General features: G+C 29.3%; 1 protein-coding gene across 1 annotated transcript in view; it reads right to left on the bottom strand.

Annotated features, from left to right (window-relative positions):
• The window catches only part of LOC107457018 (lachesin), a 221079-nt gene that overhangs the window by 38452 nt on the left and 158830 nt on the right, over positions 1-23797 (bottom strand). Inside the window, exons 3-4 of the mRNA XM_016075047.3 lie at positions 12591-12798; positions 10973-11155 (exon numbers count right to left, since the gene is read on the bottom strand). Of these exons, the coding sequence (XP_015930533.1) occupies positions 10973-11155; positions 12591-12798 (391 nt within the window). The remainder of the gene's footprint in view (positions 1-10972; positions 11156-12590; positions 12799-23797) is intronic.

Consider the following 23797-nt stretch of genomic DNA (forward strand, 5'->3'; position numbering starts at 1 on the left):
TAATTTTTAATTTTAGAATGATTTTTAAGATCTCCAAAAGATACTAAGTTTTATCTTAAATATTTAATTCTTAATAAATTGTAATATTTCTTAAATTTCCTCTCTTAATCTAAAATCTCATGCCAAATATTCGATTATATTAATTATTTTTAATAACTGTCTTTAATTATAACTAAAATTCCAATCATTTTTGGACCGAAATTGGCCATGTTAACCGGTAACTGCTAAGAAAAATCCACAGGCAAATAAGATTCAAGAAATGGTTGTATATACACATAAATGAAACACAGAAATTAGGTGTTTGTTTAGAACTTGTTAGAAACTTGTACAAAGTGTGCTTTAATATTCTTTCCGATATCTTATTTCAACAATCCTCATTGAAAATCTAGATGTAAGCATTTTTAATTAAAATCATTCGCTGCATGCAGTATAATTCCCACGCGATAAGCATTTCAAATTCACTCCTTTCTAGTCTTATTACCTTTAGCATTAATTTCCAAAAGATCTAAACAAGCTGCGATCACTTCATATCAAGCAGGAATTAAAATTTCAACAACAAACAATTCTTTGATCTGCATTCGCAGACAACTTCCTTGACCCGAAGCCAAACGAAGGAAATAAATTGTCTTTCAACTACCTTGGCTTGATTTAACAATCAGGAAGCAGATTGCCAATTCTCGTCTCACTAACTATTCGAGCAATTCTAATCCTTTCATTACGTGACTGTGACAACGGGTCAGAAATCCAAATTCAGTATTGTCCGAGTATTCCTAAGTTGGCGTGACCAAACGGCATCAGATGTAGAATACTCCCTTGGCCAATTATGACAACCGAAGCATACCTTACCTCTTCTCCGATGCCCTTAAGGGGATCAAACGATTTAACTGACCATTCTGCTATTCTCTACACTTATCCTCCCCCGTCTTTCGTTCTTGTGTTCCCTTGAATCATTCGGGCCAATCCAAAATGAGGCGCGACGGCCATAACTATTCGGAGAATAATGGGAATTCCCTCCTGACGATTCCAGAGATAAATTTAACACGTCTTCATTTAAAATTATAGGGCGATGTATAGCAATAATTTACAGAGCTTAAATTGCAAAATGGTATAGGATTATCGCTGTTGTGTTTTTCCATGTGGTGCAATAAATCGAAATCCTTTTAAGCGACTGTATATTAATCACTATACATTACTTCGATTGAAACAATTAGTTATAGGAGGAGTGTTGACAGTACACATATATTAATTAAAGATTGATTTTATTTGTTTTAAGTTTTGTCAAAAATCAAAGTATCAATTAACATATAATTGAATAACTTCAATCTGTGGAAGTAAATATTTCGTCTCTTAAAATTCTAATAATACTGATATCCTCGCACGTGCTTACAACATGTGAAACCTGCTTTGTTTGTAAATGTTTAGGTTAGAGAGTTGGAAATGTTAATTAAATGTTAGGTTAGGTTAGGTTACGTTAGGTTAGGTTACGTTAAAGGTTAGGTAATATAGGTTAAAATGTTAGGTTAGTTAGATTTATAAGCAAAATGTTAGGTGACACTTTACTTATAAATATTATGCGCTTATAATAGCTAGGGTTTTTAAGTTAGGTTAGGTTAAACAATAGGTTTGAAGTAATATTTTGAGTATTAAAAAGTAGTGCAATATGTATGGTATCTGTAGTTGAAATATCGAAAATGTAAAAAGTAAAACTGTGACATAAGTATTAAATTCCTAAATGCCAACGAAAAAGTTATAATAAATAAGTTGTAATTCAAGAAAACCAACAGGCATTGAAAAGAAATGGAACAAAAATTATTACTATTGAATATTTGAATTTTTAGTTTCAATTCAGAATCCTTAATCTTCTAAACGGGGATCCCCACATTACCTTTTTCTTTTTACATAAAACATACCTTTCAGATCCACTTGTAACTCTGATCATTTTATATTGGGTATGTCTTAATTTCGACCTAAGAAAGGTTTGACAGCAGATACGTAAAACAATTTATTAAGTATGTAATATTATTTCTCCATTTACCATATAATATCACGTTGCGTGCTACTTTGTTTTCAGATTATTTTGCTTTCGTTCGTCTCAAAGTTCTGGTTTATGAAATTACGACAAGACTAGGCAGACAGAGTCTTTCCGATAAAAAAACTAACAGCAAGAGAAGCAAATAGATAAAAGAAAAGCAGAAAATAAATGGGTTTATTGACCAAAAAATATTCTCTCATATGCCACCGAATAACTCACCGGAAAACTTATACCTAAGAAACTTTCTATATGTAGAGACTGAATTAGAAACCCTGTGTGCATACAGTTTCCAGTCAAATTACAAAGTTTATGCTGAGTTTTAGGAACAGATGCATGGGCTCTGCTCAAAGAATATTCTACCTGAGCTTCAAAAGGAGGCATTAGCATATTATTTTCTGCCGCGGAGACAGAAGGAACCACAAACATATTACTAGCGCACCGCTTGTGGAACCCGGATGTTGAATTGACAAATTGCTTTTACCAAACAGTGCGCTTGACATCTGGAAATGATATGGAAAAAGAGTTGTATTTGAGGGACCAGTAGTAAATTAGAAATATGTTGATGAAAGTAACATTGTAAAAATGTATATATTAGCTTTTAATGCCTTAATGAATATATAATTCGATGCCCTAATGAATTTAAATTAGTTTGAACGGAAATACTTTATTTTAAGCCAATTTTGTTACTTTTCTAAAACGTATCCAGTTTAATGTTAGACCTTAAATGGTAAATTTTCATTAAAACTAATTTAAATTTATTTTCTAGCGGAAGAAAATGTAAATTTTTGAAAATTGAATATTTCTCAATGTGATATTTTTCTGCTTCACGCTTCAAATTGTAATATTTTTAGCTTTATGAAAATGCAAAAATTTGTGATAGTTGTTCAGTTATCATATGCCAAAGATACTGAAAAATGCATTATATACGTTGAAATAGCTATTGGAATGGTAAGGAGTGGTGCTACAGTATGATGTAATTTGATAATGTTTTGAATACTGTGGTATGTAGTATGTATTACTTATTTGTTACTGTGTTATGTAGTATTTATTACTTACTTGGTATGTATTACTTACTTGGTACTGTGGTATGTAGTATTTATTACTTACTTGGTACTGTAGTATGTAGTATGTATTACTATATGGCATATTTTAAGAAAAATGTGTTAATAGGCAATTTGGCATATAGGTAGGCAGGTACTTTAGTTACGTAGCACTAGAACTGCACAATGGGATATTGGCGACGATCTGGGAAATATTCCTGATGATGATTCGAAGACATGCCTTCACCCTTTTGATCCAATGCAGAGGGGATGGATCCCCTGCTTTGGTAGCCCGACGACCTGCGTGAGAAGTCTAGCACTTTACGGTAGAAAAGTTTAAAGAGGACCGATACCGCACACCCTTGGTCCTTAAGCAGGCTGAACAAAGTGATCACTCACTCGCTTACTGACAGCAGCCAGTCATACTTGACTTTGGTGTTCTACTGGGACTACTCGGAACTGTGTCTTTACGATTAGTTCACTGCGGGACTAATGGGCAATTAACAACTATAATTTGAATCCGATCTTGCCTTTACTCTTTGAGACACTTTAAAAAAATTAATCACACTAATAATTCTCAAATGTTTTTTTTGCAATTTTTTCCTCGATTAAATATTTATTTCCTATCCCGGATGAGTGCTTTTTAGACAAGGATTCGATGCATATAATTTAAGAATGGTGATAACGTATTTTTGTGTGTATATATATTATGAAAAATGCATAAGCAAATTTTAAATCTCTCACATTCCCTCAACAATGTAACTTAGGACAACGAACGGGCTATCAATCATTACTCAGCAGAAGGCAGCGGTCAATTTTAAGAGGTTCCGGGAATTTTGTATTTGAAAGATAAATGCTTATTAAGAATCATGAGAATCATTTTTCAGATTATTTTGCTTTCGCTCTACTCAAAGCTCTAGTTTATGAAATTACGACAAGAATAAGTAGATAGAGTCTTTCCGATAAAAGTACAACAATAAGAGAAGCAAATAGATAAAAGAAAAGCTGAAAATAAATGGATTGATTGAACAAAAAATATTCTGTCATATGCCTCCGAGTAACTTTAGGTGCCCTAATAAATTATTTAAAAACTTTTATCAATGTTGACCAAATCTTTTCAATAGTTAAGAAAATCTTTGAACATTTAAAAAAAAATACTACATTTTATCAAAACATAATGAAATATAGATTGAGAAAATATTTTTAATGTTTTTGTCTACATCTAAATACAGTGATCTCAAATTCAAAACAATATGTAACAGCAAACAAAATTAAATGACTCTGCAATATATATATATANATATATATATATTATCAAATTTAAATTCCATAATTTATGTAAGAGCATGGTCTTGAAGTTTAGAAATTCTTGCATAACAAATTCAGTCTCAGAATATGCTTGAAATAAAAGTACACATAGTACTAAAGAAAGTTATTTTCAGCATTTTAAAACGTATTGTTATTTTCCTTCACCTAAACTAAAGTCATACATTTTTAACACTTATTTTAGATTTTTTTTTAATATACCGAAATAAAATTAAAAAAATACCAAAACTATTATGTCAGTAACTATAATTTTTCACGAAGTTTAAACTTTCAAGTCCTGACGTATCAAAGAAAAAAAAATGAAGAAAATATCTATTTTCTGCATGGCAACCAAAATAGAAAATAGCCTATGAGCAAACAAGATACACCCCGAGGTAGGAATATGTATTGTGCATAAGAGCCAGCTGAATTCCACGTAGACGTACCATCTTCGGTTTTCTATTTAACTCAGCATGCGAGATTTGTATACATTATGTCTATCTTTTTTTTGAGTTTTCCAAGTGCCAGAATGTTGTATGTTGAGAACGGCTATCCATTCTTCATTCTCAAGTTTTTAGGATTGTGGGATGCTGGGGTTGGAGGCTCTCTATTCACGTTCCAGACTCTCTTATTTTGCTTCCCGGGCACGCAAAGATTAATGCTGAGCTTTCTTGCTCTTTGTCCTGGAGTACAAACTGCTGTTTACCCTCTGGGGAATACAAGAATGGGTTTGGTTTGTATTTTGGTAAACAACTTTGTTACGTTTCAATGGTTCTCGTAAAATAAGACAAAACATATACTATCGGGAAAAAGTCTATTCTTAAGATATCGATTCGATGGACGTTGTAAAATAAAAAAGTTTTGATTTGAGCTTTTTCTAGAAACGGAAATAACGTAGCTATATGTAAATATTTTAATTTATCCCCATTTTTGATTTAGTCAATGTGGCGTTATGAATGTAGTGTGACATTGTAATCACCACACATATTTTTTTCTTCTTATTTTAGAATAAAATTTTTACAACTATTGTGAAATATGATTAATTTGATTTTTTTTAATGGCGGGCATTTGGGGGATCGTCCCATTGGCCACAGAAATGCCAGAACTGCTACTCTCTTCTCGTTACCCAGTGGGAAACCTGTGGCGAAACCACGGCGGTGGAGCAGCGTCGCCCACGTCACACAACCACAAACCCGTTTATAAGGCGGGTCACATTCACACAATCACGCACAAAGGAGAAAGGACATAGAACACAGAGAGAGAGAAAGAAACATCCATGCCCTGAGCAGGATTCGAACCCGCGACCATCGGCTCCGGAGTCAGGCACGCTGACCAATTTTTATTAACGTAAAGGGATGCACACCATTAATATAAATACGTAACTCCCTTTTTGGAAGCATACGTGCTCGATCACTGGAATCATTTTAGGAGTTCTCTTAAGGAAGCATTTTAGGGACTTAATTGAAAATTTTAATTATATTTATAATATAACTGCATTCATTATCATTATTATTACTTTTTTATTATTTTCAAGTGTCATAATGTATTAGTTGAGAATGGTTATCCAATCTTTATTCTCACATATTTAGTATTATACGATCATAAGGTTAGCAATCCTTTATTCACGTTCCAGATTTTCTTAACTTCCTTTCTGGGCAAAGCAGAGGTAAATACTGAAACGTCAAGCTCTTTATCTCCGAGTACAAGCAAGCAATTGAACCTCTAGGGAACACAGTACTGGGATTGGTTTGTATTATATTATTTGGTATAATTGAAATTTCATTTTTGCATTGATAACATTATTGCATTTGTCAATATTATTTCAGATTCTCAAGTGTCATAATGTTATATGCTGAAAATGGTTATCCATTATTCTTTCTCATACAGGAAAGGGGGGATTTTTAGGATTGTGGGATGATGGGAATGGAGGCTCAAGTTCCGGATTCTCATATTTTGTTTCCGTGGAATTATTAATGCTGAAGACTTATTGCTCTTTTGCACTGACTGCTGTTTACCTTCTGGGGAATACAAGAATAGGTTTGGTTTATAGTTTGGTAAACAACTTTTTTTTCATTGGTTCTCGTAAAATAAGATAAAACATATCCTATTGGGAAAAAAGTTTATTCTTAAGATATCGACTTGATGGAGGATGTAAAATAAGAACTTTTGATGCATCTATTTTGTAGTATTTAATTTTATGACCGTCGTTGAACAGCCGACCCAATTTTATGGGTTTACGACTACTAATGCTCAACTCCTTAGCCTTGTAACTTTGAACCCAATCCAGAAGACAAGGGAGGATTTTGCTTGATGGAGCTTACCCGCATTTGCCTTACATGGACTGGCAGACCACGAGAACCTCCCAAGGTTAGCCTAACGGCTAGGGGACTCTATCTCATGTTTACCCTTAAATTTCTACTTCTCATTGTTGTTTTATGTATTCTAGTATAATGTGACAAGCTTAAAATTGTGTGAAATTGCTTTCAGCGCTCATAATTTATTTTCTTTTTTTGGAAATGTTCACAAATATTTAAAAGAAAATATGAGTACTTTGATTATACATAAATGAAAAGGGTTCCTCACATTTACTTTAAATCACAACTACTTTTCTGCAAGTATTCACTTGCTAGATCCATTTTAAAAAAGTTCCCTCACTGTAAGAAAATCCAGATCAAAATTCAGTGAAAATTGCTGACACTCTGGCTAAACACCCAGAAAAATAATCCATAAAAACCCGTTTTTACCATAAAAAATTATATTGCAATATTTACAGTAGTATTTGTTTTTAATTAAAGTCAGTCAGTGATTTTGAGGTAATTATTACTGTAAAAACTACGGTATATCAGATTTTTTGTTCCATAATGTGATCCGGAAAAATTAAATTTACGGTAAAAAGTATCGTCGTCCTGAGTGCCGATATTTTCACCGAAATTTGATCTAGAATTTTTTACAGTACAAGACGATAACAAATATTTTTTGTTGTAATAACATAATTACCTTTATTACTTTTTTAAAGATTTTTAAGTGTCATAATTATTACTGTCATATGTTGAAAGTTATTAATTCTGAAGTTACTGGTATTGTGGAATGCTGGGGTTTGGGATCCTCCATTTGCGTTCTAGATTCTCTTATTTGGTTTTCCTGACACGCGAAGATTATGCTAAACATTCTAACTTTTTGTTCAGAAGTAGAAATTATCTTTTTCTCACTAGAGATTGTAAGAAAGAGTTTGATTTGTATTCTTGTAAATGAATTTGTTGACTATGGTCCTAGTGAAATAAACTAAAACATATCTTATAGGGCAAAAAAAATCTTTAAAGAGATCTATTTGAAAAAATATGAAAAAGATTTTAAGTACAGTTTTGAGAAATGAAAATGTCTTAAATGAAATCTGACTAATACTTAAAAATTTGCTGGCTTTGTATTCGTTTGTGCAGGGAAGAAAAATATACATTTACATAAAACTGCATTTCGCATTCATATTTTTATTATTATTGTCGAAGGAAAATGTTATCAAATCAAGAGAAATCAGAAATGAATATTAATCGAAAGCTACAAAGTAATTATAAATAATAAATATTTTTAAGGAATAAGTCATTGATGTCAAAAAGTTTTAAAAGGCACAAGGCACATTTTAAAATTTTTTTTTTAGAATTCATTATTAGCTTGAATTTTATTTTACAATTCAAAATATTTATAAAAACCTTTAAATACACATTTTAAAACAGATAAATATTTGATTTTTAAAGAAGAAGTAAGAAAAAAAGTATCTTATTTTTGTTTTTGCTGTATATATTATTTGTTAATATTAAAAAAAATATATATATATAAAAACGTGTGGGCTTAATAAATTTGTCTCCATCAATTTATTTGCTAAAACTGTTCGAAAAATTGAAAAGGTTTACTACACATAAAATTACATATTATTACAAACATGAAATTGCTCTAGAAACTCGAGAAATTAATTATCAGAATACAAATTTCTGCAAAATATTATATTTCAAACTCAGTTACATTTCTTGAGAATATAAGATTTACATAAGGAAAATGCATAACTATTGAAGTTTAATTTGTTTTGAAATATGTTATGGATAAATAATGCGCAGAGTATTATAAATCGAAAGCAAATATATCATTTTTCTTTCAGAATTTTCGCAATTTGTCAATGTCTACTTTTTTAATATTCCATCAAGAAAAACCACTTTCGCATCGTACATTAAAGCATTTTACTTGAAAAGAGCGGCATTTTTTTTTCGATTTTTGATGCCTTTAAGCTGTTTACCACCTCTTCTCCCATAGGAGATCATAGATAGAAGAGGATGAAGAGTTCTTATTATACGCATACACCTTCACACATATCCTCCCCCCCCCCATCCTCTTAAAGGGAAGATGCTCAAAAAAGAAGATTTTGAGTTGAGACTTGGCAAAAATGGAGGTATTCTTTCAAGAAAAATCTTTCGTCTTGGAATTTCGAAGAAACTAAACAAAATAGTAAAAGAAAAAAATTGGGATTGGGAAGCGTGGCAAGAATTTGTGGCCAGAATGAAAAAAAAGTTTCTTCGGTGTGATATTTAGATTCCTGTTAGAGTTCCACATTGAAATGAGGGGGAGGATGTAAATGCGATTTGGAAGAAGAAAGAAAATGTGGTGATTGGATGCACTTGAGAAATCTGAAGACGATCAGTTTTTTGAAAAGATGCCGCATTTTTATCTATTATTATAATCTGTCTAGGGTTTAGGAAATTTATATTGCGGGAAAATAAAGCTAATAAATACTTAGATCTTTAGAAGAAATGATTTTTATAACGCAATTAGAACTATCTGCATTACTTTTTTCTCGCAGTGTGAAATCTTATTATTCAGGAAATTATGAAAAGATTAAGTGGCTTAAACTTCTCAAAATTCTTTTTTCTTTCTGTGAAACAAAAATACATTTATTAATCCATATCGCAATCTAAGTTGGGCTTAAATTTTATTTTTCATTTTCATAAAAGTTAGTTATAAGCTATTAAATTCTATCACATATCTTACTTAAGAAATTAGAAAAAAATGCATGTCGTGTTCATTTTTATAGCAATTAGCTTTCAATTTTAATCTTATTTGTTTAGAAGTGTTTTAAAATTGCACTTAATTTTTAATTTCGATAGATAAAATGTAATTCTAAAATTGTTTTAAAATAAGACATAAATAATTTTTGCGTTCATTTTTTTATGGTTGTTTTATTTTAACATATATTGTCTCTTTTAACTAATCTTTCTAACTTTTTTTTTATTCTGAAGCAAAATCCGCTTGCAACTTGTTCCAACTGTAAAGCATCCTGAATCTTTGCCTTGTTTCTGAGAATCAGTCTTTTTTATTAAGATGATAAAACATGTTTCAAAAACATTCTTAAAATTACTTTTTTTCTGTTTTATTTTTCTCGAAAATATGATATTTATTACTTCACGTGAACGCAAGTAAGAACTAAATAAGCACAATCTCAAAAGACTTGAATAATCTTATGCACTTATATAACTTAAAATTAAATTATATAAGGTTACATATTATACAATTTTAAAATTTTTGCTACATAAATTAAAGCCATATTCGATATTAATGTGTTTTATGATTCAACTAATTTAATTCATCGCAAGGCGTGAAAAGCTAGACCTGAATTCCTTTTTTTATAAATGTATAACTTTATGTCAACGCTCATTGCTAAAAACGATGTTTCAGTAAACTTAAGCTACGTGATGGCTCAATGATGGCATGTGATAGTTTATATACCAAACTGAATTTGCAAAATACTGGATTTCGATTCCTGGAATGCCACACACCCTAACCTCCTTCAGATTTTATGGGTACTCGCTCGCCTCTTAAAGAAACATTATCGATTTGGATTTGTAAAATTCATCTCATTGGTTTTATCATGTGTTGGGCGTTCACGATATGGCATGATGGTGACCACCAATGTGACAATCGATGCCGTATCGATTAACAATGTCGAATTTCATGATATTACGGACATGCGTTCTAGTCTACAAATTTTCGTTTAAGCAAATTAGTTTTCCTGTGAGAGTAAAGTGATAACTGAGATATTTTGATGCTGTTGTTGTTACCTATATCATCATGCCAGATTGAAATCATGCGAATTTTTAAGGCAGGTAATGCGTTTTTTGTTTTTTCAGTGGCGCCATCTATGGCCAATAATACGACTTCAGCTACGCACACGTCACAGCTCGTTTTAAATAGAGGACCAAATTGTACTCCATTCATTCATCCTCAGATCGTAATTTTGGCTAGAAACAGAGAGCGATCAATCTTCAATTCAGTACCCCCAGAAGTATTCATTTGATATGGGAGCTTAGAGGACCTTGTGACCCCTATGATTTGACGTGCACCAGTCAGCATTTAATACACGGAGATTCTTCGGTGGATGGGATTCGAAACCCCGTTCTCACGAAGACGAGCTCAAAGTCCTACCAGCCAGGTCATCCCGGCTCCTTGAAATCATCAGATTTAAATGATATTGTTTCCTATTGGAATGTAAAATTGTTTTTCAATCCATATTTCTAAGTAACTGTATTTTTGTTAGAAAATACACAACATATCTTACCATTTTCACACCTGCCTTCCATTCGATACGAGCAGATGTTTGACATAAGAATTTGTCCGTCTTCTCTTCGCCACGTCGTTGTTGGTGGTGGGTGACCCCTCACTCGACATGAAAGAGTCACATTTGTCCCTTCTCTCGCGAGAACCTCAGAGCTCGTTTCTGAATCCACGAACGATGGAGGAACTAGAAAAAAAGATAATTATTTTTACTTCCAGGAGTGATTCTTTAGTAGATCTTACGAGCAATGCAGTCACTTCTCTTATTTATATGAAAAATTAGAATTCCTTATTAAAATGGCTCTCTAAGTAATTTGAAGAACTTCTAGGCAAAAAATCTACCAGTTATTTTCCTTCACTTCAACTCAGTCTTTAGAAATACATAGATAAATAAATAGATAGAAAATAGATAATAAGGATAATAAATATATAAATAAGTAACAGATGAAAAATTAAATAAATAAATGAATAAATAAAACGTAGATAAAACAAAATAATAAGCAGATAAATATGTGAAAATTGTAACAGGAATGCTTGTATTTTCTGAATGAATATATAGGGTTGTTCATCTTATTTTTTACCGATCTTCAAATTACCAAAAAAGTCGCCAAGTTAAGAAATTATCCATTTTAAAAACTGCATATGAGTCGTTTACGTTTAAGAAACGTGTGATAAAGTAATATCGGTAGAACAGCTGTTTAATAAATCCAAATATTCTTACATTGTATGTATAAGCAAAAGTCTTTTTTTAATTTTGGTTTTCAATACTGGTTCTCTAAAATAGGCAAAAAATTGATGATAAAGATTTTTTCTATTTTGGGGGTAAATGATAATGAATTTCTATTCATTATGTTCAATTTTATTTTTGTTCATTAATAAGAAAGTTTAGATCATATCTTAGAATAGTTTAAAATAAGATTCATTTCCGTATTTTTTCCAAATCTGTAAGTTCCAGAAAAAAAGCGCTATGAAAACCTGTATCCTAGTCATTTACAAGATTTTTCTTTTTATGAAAAAAAGTAATATAACATATAAAAATCTAATTAATGCAAATTGATAACTTTGCTTCAAAAATCTTTTTTTTTTTTCAAATGTTATTGAAAATTCTTGTTTTAAAAATTAACAAGTGAAAAAAATTTTTTATTGGAAATTAGCAGCGTGAATATTAATATTACTTTAATTCACCTTATTTTTTTCCTCATCTGTCAAGCGATGAAAGAGCGCATTACGTTAAAAAAGACCATATCAAAAAAATTATATGCTCATTGCTTACTTAATATTCGTTTTATTAAAAAAAGTAATAAAATGAATAATTGCAGAACTGTTGAGAAAAAAAGAGTGCTAGTTCTTTACATGATCTTTTTATACTATTGTTGTACAGTAAAGGTAATTAAAAATGTTGAATTTTGCATAAGAAATCAAACATGTAATAATGATGCTATAGATTTTTTTATTTTGCATATTTTTTCATTTTTAGTAACAAAAATCTAGTATTTTGCATATAAATTCTGAAAATTTCAAATTAAATTTTTAAATTCATTGAAAGATCTGGAAAATAATTGAAAAACTCTCTGAAACTCTTTACGCCTATAGTAATCAGAATAAAGTTTAAAAAGACTTACCAACAACGTCGAGGAAACCAACAAGACCCTTCATTGGTACAGTATTGACTTGACACATGTATCCACCTCTGTCACCTTCTTGTACGTCATTAATATGCAAATTCCAATGTCGGTAATCAGGATTATTTACAACCAACCTTGAATTTTTGACAACTAAATGCTTCTGTATTGTTAATAAACTCTGTGTTTCTAATCTCAGCCACGCCACCTATGAAGAAAAGAGAAGTGTTATCAGAAATTATCACTGCAGTCATACGGCACTCAATGTAAGCATCCTTAACATTCCTGACATATTTTAAATAAAGAAAATATAAAGAAATAAGTGAAGAAACGGAAATTTAGAATTAGAAATTTGAAACTAAGAAGTATGATTTTAGCAATATAATATGTTATTTACAAAAATATTAAAACAAAACACTGCCTTTATCTATTTTGAAATGTTGGCGGGAAATATGATGATACAGTAAACTGTAAAAATAAAATATAAAGGAATAAACACTGTTAGGAATATATAGGGAAAAAATCTTAAATAACAATTTATGCAATTAACATTTTTAACCAAACCAGTCAAATAATCGTAAAAAATATGATATTCAAACTCCTAACAATGAAAAAAAATCATTTATTGACATATTTTCCCTAATACTGCCAAACAACCAGAATTTTATCTGCTGCAACTGTCCCCAACTTCATGAAGCCGGCACATGCAGCTGAGAACGTTCTACAGTGGAGAGGTAAATCTAATAATCACCTTAACTGGGATTCGAAACCTTGCTTTGATACCTCCAATTCTTCAACTCAATTAGAGCTCCCAATGTGATTTATTCCACTATTGGTAACACTGGACTATTATAATACAAAAATCCCACTAAAGCGTAGATAGCAACAGAGCTGCTTAACCCAAGAATTATAGTATTTTACGTATCTCAAGATAATTAAAACGATAGTTAAAATGTTTAAATTCATTAGATTCTTAAGAAATTATGATTTGTATGTCTGATTTCGTTTAATATTTACGAAGTAAAAAGTTTTTCCAATTGATACAAGATACTTTTATACTTTTAGTTATAAAACCTCAATTTTTACGATTCAGCAATTTTTGATCTGTTCATAACGAATTCACGTAATTTGTGACGAATGTATGACAAAAATGTCTTCTCAACTAGAGACCCCATTGTAGTGCCTTGTGGGAGATTATTGACTAGAATGAGAAGACTAGGCATTCAAAAATACAAGCATGAAATAAGCTTGCCAGTATTGTGGTCAAGAAGTTGGCTTCGAACCAGGAAGATCCCGGGTTTAAGTCCCGCTTTGGGCATGGATGTAATTTATCTCTATGTTCTATCAGTCCTCGTGTCGTTAGGGCAACTTTGTTTTAAATGATGCGTCAATGAAATATCAATGTTAGTTAACAAAGGTACAGGCGGTTTAATATTTTCTTTTCTTCAGAAAACTAAACTGCTTATAAACTTAAGCGTTTGCATGCGTCAGATTCTAAAAATATTTTTAAAATAAGATATAAAATCAGATTTTGTTTCCTTGCTAACTAAGTACAAAGAACCATTCATTTTGGAAGGAAGATTCAGATGCAAACTTAAATGATGAAACGAAAAAAGTCAGTTAACAGGAGATTTTAAATTTTTTTCAAAAAATTTAACTGCTTAGAAACTTAAACTTTTGTATGCAACAGATTCTAATAATATTTTTAAAATAATATATAAAATCATATTTTGTTTTATTTCTTACAAAGTACAAAGAACCATTCATTTTGGAAGGAAGATTCAGACGTCAACTTAAATGATGAAACGAAAAAACAATGTTAGTTAACAGGAGATTTTAAATTTTTTTCTTCAGAAAATTAAACTGCTTAGAAAGCTTAGAAATTAAAATGCTTGTATGCGTCAGATTCTAAAGATATTTTCAAAATAAGATATAAAATCTGATTTCGTTTTATTACTTACAAAGTAAAGAGAACTATTCATTTTAGAGGCAAGATTCAGATGTAAATTTCAATGATCAGGCAAAAAAAAAAAAATAATAATGCCAGTGAAAAACGTACATAAATATAAGTAAATCGTTTGATGTTGGAGGTAGGAGTATGGAAAGCATAGGTAGAGCGCTCAGTGATTTTCATAGAAATGAATTTTATTTCCACCTTACTCTTCCCTTTGGATATGAGGGAAAAAACTACTTTTGTATTTATGGCTGGATTATTGGCTGAGATCCCTTTTCAAAATACTTGGGTCGTAAAATTCGAAATTCTACAAGCTGACAATAGCTGCTTGCAATAAAAGTTTTCTGCATAAAAGATTTTATGAGAATACTTGGAAAGATTCTTTCGATTTTAGGCATCCTATATTACTTCACCTTCCATTCAACTCTTACTGAAGGGAATGCATATCTATATTTTTGCGAAGTCGTAAATGGGGAACATTTATTAGTAGCTGAAAATATAACTGTCCTATAATATATTATCACTGCATCTAGAAGAAAATATCAATGATACAAAGGTGGAAGAGGGTTATATTTCTAAAAATGTTCATCTAGCTTTCGTATTAAAAATAGTTTTTTTTTATTAATGTGGCATTAAATTTGTTATTTGATATGAAATAATGCATAACTGTAAGAAAATTCTAAAAATCACCTAAGGGAAAAAACGGCGTTAATTAATGTTTATTAAAATTAATTAATATTTATAAAAACGCTTTAAATGCTGTTTTCCGAATGTTTAGAGTTTTGTATTCCTTATCCTGGTTTGTTATTTTTTTTTAAAATAATGGTTAGAAGTTTGTTAAAGCCAGGAAAATATCTTCAAGAATTATTGAAATTGTGCATTAAGGGAAATATATCTGCAATATTTAGGTCAAAAAGAAATCACGATGCATGGATTTTTGCATGAATAACAAATTAACTGTTATCATATCAATTTATAATTAAGTTAAATGTTTCTAAATATTTTATGCATAATTTATTTAAATAATTTAGTAATATTTAAAGCTAAATTTATTTTAAGTGACTAATAGTTAAGAACAATAATATTATGCATTTTATATATATTTATTCCAACATTAAATAAATCAAAGACAGATTGTATCCATTTTTTCCCATGTTAAACTTCAAATGTCAAATAATGCTGAAAATTTGAAAGATTTTGTAGTTGTTTCCTTTTTTTTCTACCATTTTTCAAATGACATATTTCAAAACGTGTTCGCAAAAAATCTCTCCCTAGGACACCACATAAATAATTGTTAGCTATTTTACTTCAGTAAATTTATGAAATAGTTTTGGTCTCATATTTTAAAAATGTATATTTAAAAAAAAATAAGCAAAATAAGGACAAATATTAACTGCCGCTTTGAATTTTTTGAAATTTTTTCAATCCCTACTACCAAAACACTCTGAAACCATTAAGCCCGGACATTTTTGTTCAAAGTGAATTTAAAAACAATAATATTAAAAAAATATTTTTATTCCAGATATTAAAAAAAACCTGTTTTAAATTCATAACATTTTGATTTTCTTAAAAAAAAATATGAGTACAGCTTGTTTTCGTTTTGCATGATACAAGTGTATAAAAATTTAAAAACAATCCATGCAGATTGCATTACGTAATAAAATTAGTATTACACAACGCACTTCTTAAAAAAGACTCTCTTAAAGCTGCCTTTGTCTTAGACTCCCTTAAAGATGTTTAGTTGTTTATCACCTGTTTTATGACCTAGTCTAACGATGTTGCCGATGTTTTCTCCAATGCAATGAATCTAAATGCCAATATAATTTTCCTTGATATTTATATTTTCATTAACTTTATAGCTTTACGGTAAGTTTGCATTTCTGCACTTTTAAACAAAGGTCCTTTTTGCTTGTTTGAATATCGTAATGTACTTTTCTTTCAAAATAGTTAACCCGAGAACTATTGTGTTCTGTTTATTTTCAGATTTTAATACATTAAAATTCTCATAAACACTGAACCGGTCCTTCAGCTGCTCAAAACTTTTTAAAAGTTACATAAGTATTTTTTTTTTATTTTTTGACAAAAAAGAAGAAGAAAAAAGCCTTTAAGTTAAATATATTTTTATCAATAACTGAGAAAGTAGTAGATAAAAACAAATTGTTTTTCTACATAAGTAACTCATTTAATTTTCCACTTGGAAAAGTTTTAGAACTACCGAAAACGTGACTCATTACCACAAATATGAATAAATTTTTTAAGAAAAAACATATTTGGAAAAATTTTAATAATACCCTAAAAATATATATTTCAACTTTTACTCTTTTAGATTTAGTTATAAAAATGATTCTTTTTTTAAATGTCACGAGCGATACAATTTAAACAATATAAGCACAGACAATATGAAATATCATTTTCTATACCCATCACCTACAAATTTTATACAAAGCATATTTGCTGTTTAAATTAAATTCTTTTCATACATTCATACATTAAATTCTTTTTAAAATGAAATCTTTCATAAGAGAGTAACACTGTTATCTACGGAATGTAATTCAGCTGGGAATTAACACGATAAATTTCTTCCCGTTATCCGTCTAACGGTCATGAAATCAGTATTCTTCTATATTACAAAAGGTTTAATGCATAAATTAATTCCAAAATATTATCTAATAAATTTTGAGAATAACGTTACTTAAAAATGCATTTTGCCCAAATTACTGTCTTGTAATTTTAAAAGGCGTTTGGATAGCAACTAAATTTAACTCGTTATTAATTATTAACTACATAACTATTATATTATGTAATGTTGTTATCTATTATTTATAAAATGGCTAAATGCTCCACTTCGTGTTCGCTCCACTTACCTCTTACTAAGAGTTATATCTGGCAAGGCATAATCTCTCTTTGCAACTTTTGATTGGCATCTACTCGAGCGAGAGCTTAGAAACTAATGAACATCAAAGAAAAATAAATTTCTAACAGCGATGATCAAATAGATAGTAAAAAAAGATGGTAAAATATCACGAATAAGAACTTAAATTTGCAATAACTTGCGCACGAAATCGAATTTTTAAATAAAAGTTAAGTTTGGTAAAGTTAAGTTTTTTTAGCACATCAAATTTTAACTCCATAGCCGCATTTTGCTACAGATTGACGAAATAGAATTTTTTTCCTTACTAGTTTTGCAGCAATTAGGTCTCGAATTAATTGTCAAATCTCAAATTAGTACTCCCTTTTTCTTTATTTCCAAATCTTTGTGATTTTAATAAATACTATTTTAAATTAATTGTAAATAGTTAACGTAAAAGAAAAAAGAAAAATCACGATTAGGAATTTAAATTAGAATAACTTTCGTACAAAGTGGAATTTTGAAGCAAAAGTTGCGTTAAGTTCACAAATAAAGCTGTTTCTTTAGCACATCAAATATTACAACGTAAGCATGCTACAGATTGACAAAACATTTTTCCCTACCAGTTTTACCATTATTAGGCCTCGAACTAATTGTCAAATCTCAAATTAATACTCCTTATTTTTTTTCAATATTCCTTTGTAATTTAAAGATTTTAAGAGTTACAGAGTTTGTCTAGCAGAGGAGCATGTAATGTAAAGCATAATAAAGTGATAAAAATCGTAAGAATAACTCTTAAAATTGCAATAACTTTCGATCAAATTGAAACTGTGAAAAAAAAAGTCCGGTAAGAACAAGTACGGCCCGTTCAAAACACAAAACTTTAACTATGAAGTTGCATTCCAGCGGCCAGTAGATCAACGTATACATTTCAGTTTTTTCTGCACCTTTATCACTTAATGATTCTCGCATTATCTATCGAATATTCCAATTTATTCCCTTAAAATTTTTCTACTTGCTATTTTAGTTTCAAAATTGTAAGCCTTATAGCTTTTGCGCAAAAGAAACGAAATGTAACCTTTAGTAGAACACCCAAAACAGCAAACATTAAGATTTTTTAATATATAGAGAAGCAAAATATTTACACATAGCATAAAATCAAGTTTCTAAAAGGAAATATGCTTTTAATTAGTTTTAATCCTTATATTAGATAGTTATTCACATACCTTATCCAGTTTTATTTCTAATTGTTCTCTGACCAACAATAATTAATTCAATTTATTTTCCTAAAGAAAATATCAATCCCTCATCCTGATTAAGTACTTGTAAATTAATAGTTTAATCAAATATTCAGTAAAACACAGTAACTTTCAAGTCATTTTCTAGCCACAGTTGTGAGCTATATTTTATTAGGCAAATAGTCTGCGTGTTTTTAGTTTTGGTGAATCTGGTGGAAATCGCAGCAAAAATATAACGCAGAAAATAATTAAAAAAAAAGCTTTTCAGTTTTACCGGAAACTGTTACACTCACAGCATTTTATTAATTTTTATATTTCCTAACAAATGAAACTAATTTTACGTAAACGAAAATAAGTCAACTTTTGCATTTAGCAGATTTTCCCTTTATGTGAAATGAGTACTTTCGGTGGAAAATTTGCTTTCTGAAACTATTCATATTAAATGTCGAAATATACTGCCAGAAAAAAATCATTTCTAGCTACGAGTTTTAAATAATTTATGAGATGTATATACGAAAGTATAAATAAACTTTATATCATGACATAAATTTATACTGCGAAATTTTGCAAAATAAGATATTTTATGACCGCTTCTAGAATATTTTCTTATTGTTATATTTCTGTTAAGTATAAACCGATTTAAAAAAATTCAAGCCGGAGTTTGAATGTATTGCAGTACCTTTTACCAAAGATTTAAAAAATATTTTAATTTTTTGACAACTGTTTGAAAGTAAAAACTTAGTCTTCCGAATTTTGAATAAAACGCAGATATTTATAATTTTAGAAAGCTAAACAGACCTGTTAATAAAAGGTTTTAATGCCCTGAATTATTTGTTATGAATTAAAAGTTTTAGAATAGTTTAAATATTTTTAAAAAAAATTTTGCTTAAAAAATGCAAATCTCTTTTTCGAAATAGAAGTGNTTTAGGCTTAGTTTCTGCTTCTCATACTTAATTTTTTTCCAATTTTATTTTTCCAATTTTCCTAAATATTTCTATCTCTATTTAAAAGCTCAAAAAATGTTCGAGAATTATTAGCTTTCAGGGAATTGCAAAAGCTTATGCCCCATTTTAAAACTGACGAAATTGCAACATATTTTCATACGAAACTTAGTTATTTATCATTATTTATTTAACATTACTATATATAGCTCTTTTATAACGCATAGATTGCTTCATATTTCGATTTATATAGATGTTGTATTTTTATTTCTCAAAAAAGTGAAGTTGAGAAATGCATTGATTTTTCTAAAGAATAAGATTTTTTAAAATTTAAATTATACTTCAAAGAACATAATATTTAAAAATCGTAATTGACAGCTAATAATATGGAATATTATTTCTTTTGCTGTCATAATTTATGTGGTGCTTATTAAGGGATATAATGCTAAAATTTGTGAAAAAAGTTTGTGCATTTTCTTTTTACCAAAATTGTGTCCAGTAAGCTCACCCCTTTCACTAATTTGCCTCTCTCATTTTTCAAAGATTCATACCCTTTGATAATGAAATTCTCCTTTTGAAAAAACCTTTGCAATCACTTTGCATTCTCACAATAAAATATTTATTCTGTAAATTACCTAATTCTTAATAATAAGTTTCAAATAAATCGTGTTGCTGTTCTAGTTGAAACCTGTTTGTTTGTTCATGAAAATTTGATCTTTACACTATAATATAATTAAACTCAACAAATTACTTATGATATAACAAATTTGTATCTTAACATTTTAAATCGTGTATAAACGAAATTAAAAATAGCGAAATAAATAACTTTATTTAAATACATTCATTTTTCTTTAATAGAAATTGTTTTTACTAGCTTTAGAAATTCGTTCATACCCACCAATTCAGTTTACTTTTCGTATAACGTCTAAAATAATGCAAAAATATAAATCTACATCCATCTTTATTTATGAAGTATTTATCATACTTATCAGAATGTCGAAGAAAAGACGACAACAATACAAAGCCAAAAGATAACAACACACCACCCAAAAAGACGAAACTTTCTTAATAGATTTTAAAAACACAGTTTCTGGGTTAAATTGCGCCACATAAGGGTTAAACCATCACCTATCATCTCCTTTTCTAAAGAGCTATTTTAATCAAATAGCTTGGCTTTTCTCTAAAATAGCTGAGATTAGCCTCGATCACTGGCAAAGCGTAGGAAGAAAGACCAAAGCAACAAGTAAATCTGCATTTGAAGGAATGATAGAGGCCCTTTGAAATCGTTTTAGCTGCTATAACGGGCGCAAGCAGGATTTTGCTGTCAGCTTTAATGCAGAATTTGGCTTTCTGAGGAGCGCTTGTTTACTCTTGGCCATAAATGGTGTTTCGATGTCGTTTACAAAGATCAGATTTTGTGATAAGGGGACGAAAATAAATGAATAGAAAAGTTAGGGATATCCATCCTTTGAAAATGAGTGTTCGTTTTAAAAGGGTTCCATTAAATTGTACAATGCCTCGGACAAAACTTTTAAGTTAGTTTTAGAGAACTTATCAATAAAAATAGTGTCATATCTTTCTTGTTGCATGCATAGATGTTTAATGCATTTACGAAAAATTTTCGTAACTCAGAATTTAAATTTATATAAAGTTTGTAACTTTAAATTTTATAAATTTATAAATTAATATTTAAATTTATATATAGATTGTAACCAAAGTTTGTGACACTGGTTGAAAAGGAAATTGGATAAACTTTTGATTAAAGTTAAGGACGTGATGGAAAATAAATTTTATTATTTGATAAAGATATTAATTTTCTATTTTCCAAATTTTTTTATTTATATCTCTTACTTAATTTTCCTAACAAACAAATATAACACCATTGACTATTAGGTCGTTGCACTACGCGATCTCCAATATTTTCTAACGATGCCCTTAAATTTATTTAGTGCTGAACGCATGTCAAGAGGAGCAGCAGTCATGGCTTATTCAGAACTACATAAGACGCATTCAGATGAGTTTATCACTGATACAATGGTTAATCTTTGTATTAATTTTTAATAAACTGATGTAAAGTTTAAACAAATATGATAAAAAAAAATTTACAAATGTTGTTTAGAAATAGGGCATTCGGGCGATGTAAGGATGATTCAAATAAGTTGTTTCAGAATAAATGTTAAAATTTACAGCGAACTTAAATTTAATGAAATAACAGTGCATTTTGTATACGAAATATACTGAATTATGAGATTGATATACAATTGAGAATTTTGCTATTCAAATATTGCTCTGGATACTGTTTCATTTCGTTTTAAATTCATATTGTTTTATTTTGTTTTATGTGTTTTATATATGGTTGGTTCACTGTTATCGTCCTAATATCTAATAATTACTTTCGGGAACATCATTCTGTGTGTTTGAATAATTCAAACATACTCGTTACTTAGTAGATATCATTTGTATTGGTGGGGCTATGCTACCGACAATGTCAACCGCCATCTATCTAAAGGTACCTCCAGATAGAGTAAACATGCTTTATATACTAGTGAAATGGGGTTGAATAACTGTAGTGAATAACTATTTTGCAAATTATCTTAAACATTGCAAATGTTTTTGGCAGAAATTTCAGCTTTACTACTGTATTGAAATTTTAAAAAAACATTTTCAGAATTGCACTTATTGATTGTGATTTGCAAAACCCCCATAAAACGTACAAAAAAATCCATTATTTACATGTAAATAAAATGCTTTAATCTTAAAATGGTTTTACACGGCTTTGAAGCTCTCAAAGAGCTGATATATGAATTTTGAAATGAGCACAAACGAAACTATTTGCCCGTATCTCTTTTTTTCTTATGTTACAGAGACTCAATAGAAACATTTAAAACTTATAACTTTTCTTATTTCGCTTCTTTACAAAAAAAAATTACTCTTAAATTCCTCACATTTAGATAAAATAAGTTATATAGAGACTTTTGCGGAATTAATTGCAAAACGCTACCAAAATGTTTAAGCACTGTAATTAAATACCTTTTTTTAAAATTACGTTTCACAACGATTATGATCTTAATGCATTGCATAAGCATACGTAAAAGTGTTTATTTTTAGTTCGATTTTAAATGATAATAATATTAACTAAGTCTTCCTTTGCGTTTATCTGTAAATATTACTGTCATTAGTGGAGAAATGTAAGTGCATTAACCTAATTGCTTCGACTTTAAATGAAAGTATAATTTATTCCGAAATTGCTTTTACTTGAATGTGAAATATAATTTATGTCTATTTAAGTATACCTTTACTTCCATTACACTGAAAAATGTTTCCAATTTCCATAATTTTTCTCATCGTGAAATTCAATGCTTGAACTTTAGCAAGTGCTTTGCATTATGAATCCAAATGCGTGTTTAAATTATTTGAAAACACAAATGATAGTTGCACTTTTCATTTATTTTGCGTTAAGCAAACATTACTACCGTTGTTTAGCGTCTCACGCATAAAAAATTGTTTGTATTATAAAGCATTGAGAGCAAATTAAAATTTTGTTATTCTGTTACAGTTTGTTAAATATAATTATGATGTACATAAAAACTGATTTTTAAGTTTAATTTTTGTTTTACATCTGTAGGAACAAACACAAATTGAATCTCAAAATGTTGAAATTATTTAATATTTTTGTTTAATAAATAAATAGTTTAATTTTGATTTTTGAAATTCTAATTTTGCTTTATCTGTTATATAGAATAAAGTTTTTATAGACTTAAGAAAGAAGGTGGTAGATGGTGTAATTGCAATAAAAACTATTCGTTTTTATTACAGTTACACCACATACAATCAAAAGTGAGGAGAAAAACGAATTTTTCATTATAATAGATAAATTGTTATAAATTGGATGCTGGTTTCGCGTATAAAAATTTCAATAATAAATTAAGAAATATGCATATTTATAAATTGATAATTTAAATTAATTAATTAATTATAAATTAATAACTGAATCTTTTTCTTAAAATGAGAATTTTGGCTTCCGTAGCAATTACTTTTTGTACTGAAATCTAAAAAAAGGAGTAAATATTTAATATCATAAGTTTTCACTACTGTCTAAAACCTGAGGTATTTGGGGCAGTATAAAGTAAGGTTGAAAAATAAGTGATTTACTTTAAATGAAATAAAATTAAGGAGCGAATAGAAATTTAAATCAAAAATATTTTAATAAGCAATAATAAACAACG

This window comes from Parasteatoda tepidariorum, chromosome 3 (genome assembly GCF_043381705.1).
Source record: "Parasteatoda tepidariorum isolate YZ-2023 chromosome 3, CAS_Ptep_4.0, whole genome shotgun sequence".
Taxonomy (NCBI): Eukaryota; Metazoa; Arthropoda; class Arachnida; order Araneae; family Theridiidae; genus Parasteatoda; species Parasteatoda tepidariorum.